Here is a 6,054-nt window from a genome sequence, read left to right as displayed (position 1 = left end):
ATGCATGCATCACAGCGCCACATCAAGTGGAAAGCACTTTCAGATAACCTGATTAGAACTCAGTGGTCAAAGATCACAATCACCTCATGTGAGCCAGGAAAAAGGAACTGCACTGGGTGGAGGAGGCAAACAACCACAGCGAGGTTATTGTAGTTCAAGCCGTTTTTGATGCATTAGTATACCGTGACATTTATTTACCATTTGGTGTGACTCACTAAACCTTTGTTCGTGAGGAGGCCACGTGAACAGGAATGAAGATGAACTCACAGCCAGTCAAACCTGTCTGATCACATCTGGACACACGACTGTTGTTAAAATACCGACTTGAAAAACTGGAAACGTTTCCTTTCTAGATTTAATAAGTTGTTCACACTGAGATGAGGTGTGGTAATGTTTTCTTTAATTGCAAATGCTGTAACTCGGAAACCAGATCTTCACATATGACATCTCCCTTCCAGTAAAGATCCACACTGACAATACGAGCCGATGAAGTCCAGAGAGAAGTAAACAACGTGTGCTGGACACACTTTAGATGGACGCAACCGATTTCTACATAACACTTATATTCAGCCTTTGTAAAACTGCTCCATTTGTAATAAACCACTAAGTTCACATCTGTATAATTAACAATATCATTTACAAACTTTTTCAATTCATGTGCAGCACAATGAGTATTTGTTTCCTCCCTTGCTTGACGTCATAAATGACCTTTGATGGAATAGACGAATGAAAATACAGGTTACAGTTAATGACACATTGTGCACACAGTGGATTAAATTAGCACGGTGCAGATGCTGAACTATTTGACGTCAGTAACATTGGTGAACAGGTTCCTCTGCCTGAGGAGTGCGTTATCCACAGAGAGGAACGTAAACAGCCAGGGCACTTCCTGGTTGGCATCCTGTTTGGGGTGAGGAATGTGAGCGAGTCATGTGGCTCAAAGTTTTCACCGCCTGAGTGAAAACAACGCTGCATTTGATTTTCTTACTTGTTTTATTTTTGGACCATTTAGGGAAAATTACAAACCATGAGAGAATAAATATTATGGGACATGATTCAGTTCATTATGCTCAGATTGTAAAATGTTTTTATTCAAATCAAAGAGCAATAAATACACAAATAAAACAAAATGTTAGTTTGATAATATCGAGCTGGATTTTAATATTTTCCTGCAAGTCCAACACAAATCCACTGTCTGCAGAGCGTGTGTGTCTGTGTGTGTGTGTGTGTGTGTTCACCTGTGAAGTTCTTATCTAGGAGTGGTGCTACACTCGTGGTGCTACCCTGCATTTTATTTGCACAAGGTGTGTGTGTGTTTGTGTGGTGACTAAACACAGTCGCTGTGAGCTTCTGTGACGAAGCAGAAGGACGCAGCTAGAGGTCACAGGTCATGTTTGAAAAAACCCAATTGTAATGGTTTGTATTTGTGGTCTTATGGTTGAAGCGCCAAGAAAAGGCCGAAAGACAAATGACGGAATGAGGTCACAACCGCATAACCTGAATTGATAGCATTCCAGTTCCATAGGAGGTGTGAGTGTGTTCAGTGTGTCAATGCTACCACCTGAAAATCATCTGGCAAAAAAACCTCCCTGCAGATCTTCTATCTTCTATCTTCTTAGAGTTTGGTCGTTTTTTTATTATTGAGATTAATAAGAAAGATACAGAAGCATGTGTTTATCAATAAGAATAGATGTGTCCATTTAGTTAACTTGGGACGGAGCCATGCTAACTGTTCTCCTCCGCTTCAAGGTTTTAAGCTAAGCTAGCTGGCTGCTAGCTCCAGCTCCCTACAGGCATTTGAGTGATAAAGATCTTCTCCAACTCTTAGTAACAACAGTAAATAAGTGTACTAACCAACTTAAAGACACATTTATTTCCAGCATCAAAACGTACATAATTTAAATGAGAGTAACTGAGCAGCAAAGATTTAGAGAAGAGATAAAGGCCCAGAAAACTCTTTTTTTTCTGCCTTACATTAAAAACAGATGTACAGGTTATTTATGGGGACAAAGAGTTATTCAGCAGTGCAATGTATTCATCTGTGCCTGGCTATAGAAAGGCTCCAGGGTTTGATCGGGGATCTTTGAGATTTCTGTATCTGTGGGCGAGCCAAACTCCGAAGATCTGAAAGGAAAGAGACAACGGTCATCTTCGTTACAGACAACGGTTTAAAGATGGACGACATGATGGCTGCCCCCAAAATTGAATTATTACTCGATAGTGGGAGGAAGTGGAGATGCATCGTCCATCTTATATAAACCTTAGGTCTTTCCTAAAATCAAACTTAACCACAAAGGCTCAAATCCCTGATCGCTAGCATACTGCGCAAAACTCTGGTATATTTTGGCTTCATTTCTGGATAGTGGGAGGAGGCGGAGTCTATGATCAGCTCCAGTCTCACAGCAAATTCCACAGGTTTAAAACATGTTAGCTTTGTCACTATGGCATTTCACTGACCTCTGTAAAGCTGAAGAAGAGCCCGACACCGCCCACAAACCTCAGCACCTCTCCGGCATACCGCTGGATGATGTTTGAGCAGGTTTCACAAGCCGGTGACGGGACTTTAAAGCAGGTCTGCAAGCAGAGGAAGAAAAGGAGGAAAATTCAAATAACTCCCAGAGACACGTTCACATCAAATCCACATCCAGACGAGTCACTCACAGCAGCACAGGTGCCGTTGTAGTTGACGGTGGAGTAGCCGCAGCAGTTGAGCGTTTTCTCCACGTCCAGTTGAGTGGCCTCGGATTTGTTCCAGCCGATCTCCAGCAGATGGTTCTGTGAACGAAAGTCACACACAGGTTGTGTGTCCTGTAACTGAAAGCTGGAGAGCAGCCGGCAGCAGGATGAGGCCGTAAACTGAACCACCAGAGTCAACATGGACGGACGAAGCATTCAGCTCTGTCACAGAAGCAGCAGCGTCATGGTGTAGAAGTAAAGGGTCTAAGGACCTGGTTGGCCCCGAGCAGAAGGGACCTGGGGGCCCTTCATCAAACCAAACTAATTATCCTCTGCAATCTGTCCACATTAATAATTATAAACGAGTAAAGTTTTGATTTAGATGTTCGGTTCTCCAACCAAACCTGTAAAGTTGTGAAGCTTTTGGCAGAGAGTTATTGACATGGGGCCTCGTGAGGAGGTTTCTGAACATTGAGGGTGAAAATGCAGCCGAGTAAAAGTACTCATTCTATAAAAAGACTCATTTCTGTATAATATCTATGATTTTGCTGATTTATAATGTTGATGCAATCATGTTTACATCCTTTTGTTTCTCTTGTTTTGTTTTATTTTCATGTATTTTGGAAAGCACTTTGCAACCTTCTTTAGATAAGAGCCATAAAAATAATGTTTTAATATTATTTATTCATTGAATGTTGTTCGGTTTATTGGCGGTTGGCAACAATGCCCAGATGCATTACTGCAAAAAACGGAACAAATAATAGTAGATAATATATAAAAATATAACAATATAATTATAATTGTCAGCACAGACCTAAGGAACGTACCTGTTGGTCTTTATTCAGGGCCAGACAAGCACAGGACACCGCGAACTGCACCACGAACACGAGGAACAGAATCATCATGTACTGGATCATGTTCAGGAAAAAATCAACTTCAGAGCAAATCAACGTGAAAACAGTCTCATTGTGTTGCTGCTACACAACAAAAACCTCAGAGCACAAATTCAACAGAGGAGTAAAACCCTCTGAGAGCTTTGGGTTGTTTGCTTTTCATCCAGCCTGGTCACACAAACGCCAGTCGGCACGTGTGCGGCGACTCCCCGGGCCAAAGGATACAAAGAAGAGCAGGACCTGGTGGTGCTTCAGGGCACCGCACAGACCCACGAAGGCAACCAGGAACAGGAAGATGCCCACGCCAATGACGCCGGCCACCACCTGGATGCTGGAGACCAGGCCGAACCATTTCCCCCAGGCGGCCCCTCCGATCAGCAGCAGACTCACCAACTACAGAGTCAGCGACAGATAAAAGATTTAAAAAGGCAGATTGCTCTCAGCTCTAAACTCAGCAAACAACCAGTCCACACTAAAGAAAACACATGTGGACAATTCATATCTTTCTCTCAGTTTTTCTCTGTTATTCTGAGTAAAAACATCAAGATGTAGAGTACTATTATAGTTAAATGTCTTTGAGGGACAGTGGTTTATGTAACATGAAATATACAAAAGTATTTATAATCAAATATCCCGTGTAAATATATCGTTCTTTACACTAAAATTATCATGGGAAGTATATGATATCATGGTAATTTTGTTAAGTGATAAAAGGATTGAACTTTGTCCCCATCTTTTCTGATATGGACTTACATTAAACAAAAGGAAAAGAGGAAAGTAAAGTTGTTAAATATAGTTATTATGGTTTAGAGGCGGATATAAGAACTAAAGAGTAAATAAAACTTGATTTTTTTCATATTTCACAGATATTTACCCCAGATCTTTCCCCAGAGATGTTTAATACCACGCATGACAAAGAAAAAGAAACAAACTCTCCAATGTCTTTTTTCAGTTAAATATAATTATTAAATTAGCTAAATAACTACCCTGTCAATAGACTAAATAATTAATGAGAAAATGGTTTCAGCTCTAACCAAATCTATTTCTGGAATTTTACTTGTAATCGGGTCAATCTAAATAATATCTATTTGAACCTTTATGAAGAAACTGTCTTTGTCTTTACCTTCTATGTTGTTATTATTTTAGTTTACTGCTCAATAGAAATGTAGAGTAGCTCCAAAGTTTCCATATATAATTCAGGACATTACAATAAAATGCTATTAGTTTTTTTATCTTAAAAAACAACAGGATCACAATTAGTGTCGACAGATGTTTGTCAAAGAGATTATACATGGAAACAAAAAACAGTAGAAAGAGGTTGTTCTCAGTTTATACAGAAGCAGACAGAGGTATTTATAATTCATGTGCCGAAGTACTTCTTATTATCTCTGTGTAAAGATACCACAAGCGGTACAAGCAGCAAGTGGCTGCCATTAACTAGGCCTGGTCACTTCCTACACCACCACCACCTGCTCCACAGCAAAGAACAAACTACATCTTCTTCATTCTCACGAGTCCCCCTAAACCTCCCCAGCATTTCGTCCTGCGATGTAACAGCTGTGAACTTCTACTCACGACATAAAGTATGTTGAGCGCGCACAGTGCGTTCTTGGTGCAGACGTATCCTCCACAAACCATCGCGGCTCCGCACACGGTCCTCACGGATTCAGATTCAAGAGATCTCTGGGTCCTTCGTCTTCCCGAGAGGCCGAGTGCGGCTCGATCGTGCCCGGCTCCTGGTCCCTGCTGGTCTGAAGGAGGCAGAGACTAAACCGAGGAGCGTTTCCTGGACACATCCTGCGCGCTGATTCGTCCTCAGCCTCTGTTACGCACGAGTCACGCATGGAAATCATCGGTGCTATTATCGAGTTGAACATTAACCCGGATCATTCTGAGTGTGAGAGAGATGACAGAACTTAATCTACTTCTATAATTTAACCCTACATTACAAATAAATGAATTAAAACAATACAAAATATCTATTGGTAAAAAGGTATATTATCATTTATTTTTTTCAGATTTCACAGCCCAACAGAACAAGCTCTGTTCGTTTTAATTGTATTGTGTTTCAAAGTTGTGTTTATGTTCACTTCACTTGAATGACAGGTGGATTTTCAAATTAAAGCAGACTTTTTAGTTATGATGACTTCTCCCTATGGCTCCCCCTGGTGGCTACAAATAGTTTCTAGAAGATGGTGTATCGTCAGCATTTCATTAATATGGTTGTCCGACATCAGAGCAGCAGAAAACACTTCTTCTCTTTTACTTTGACACTCATTTATATGTGGTTATTTACAAGAATATATATACAAAATGTCCTGCATGCTGATGCTGCCATCTTGTGTTGATAACCTCATTTGACATCAGAGTCTAGTCGTGAGTCAGTCTCAGGTGTCAATCATAATGTTTCCCCTTGTTTTTATATCCTCAAATAAAAACCCAATTCAAATTTATCATAAAACTTTACATTTAAACAAACATCTGT

At 40.5% G+C, this 6,054-nt stretch overlaps 1 protein-coding gene across 1 annotated transcript; it reads right to left on the bottom strand.

Moving 5' to 3' along the window:
• Positions 1 to 1,070: 1,070 nt before the first annotated feature.
• On the bottom strand, positions 1,071 to 5,354 carry LOC128449923 (tetraspanin-13). The gene is made up of 6 exons (XM_053433280.1): positions 5,145 to 5,354; positions 3,795 to 3,962; positions 3,504 to 3,584; positions 2,662 to 2,775; positions 2,458 to 2,574; positions 1,071 to 2,124 (listed from the first exon to the last, which is right to left on the bottom strand). The coding sequence occupies exons 1-6, from the start codon at positions 5,205 to 5,207 to the stop codon at positions 2,050 to 2,052; spliced, it is 618 nt and encodes a 205-aa protein (XP_053289255.1). The 5' UTR covers positions 5,208 to 5,354; the 3' UTR covers positions 1,071 to 2,049.
• Between the last annotated feature and the right edge of the window lie 700 nt (positions 5,355 to 6,054).

The sequence above is a fragment of the Pleuronectes platessa genome, chromosome 10 (assembly GCF_947347685.1).
Source record: "Pleuronectes platessa chromosome 10, fPlePla1.1, whole genome shotgun sequence".
In the NCBI taxonomy this organism is placed as follows: Eukaryota; Metazoa; Chordata; class Actinopteri; order Pleuronectiformes; family Pleuronectidae; genus Pleuronectes; species Pleuronectes platessa.
This window is presented reverse-complemented; position numbering and strand designations above follow the sequence as displayed.

Coding starts and splice junctions, on each gene's coding strand:
- LOC128449923 (XM_053433280.1), bottom strand. CDS start 5,207: ATGGTTTGTGGAGGATACGTCTGCACCAAGAACGCACTGTGCGCGCTC. Junction 2,575..2,661: donor ACAACGGCACCTGTGCTGCT/GTGAGTGACTCG, acceptor CTCTGCTTGCAG/ACCTGCTTTAAAGTCCCGTC. Junction 2,125..2,457: donor TCTTCTTCAGCTTTACAGAG/GTCAGTGAAATG, acceptor CTTTCCTTTCAG/ATCTTCGGAGTTTGGCTCGC.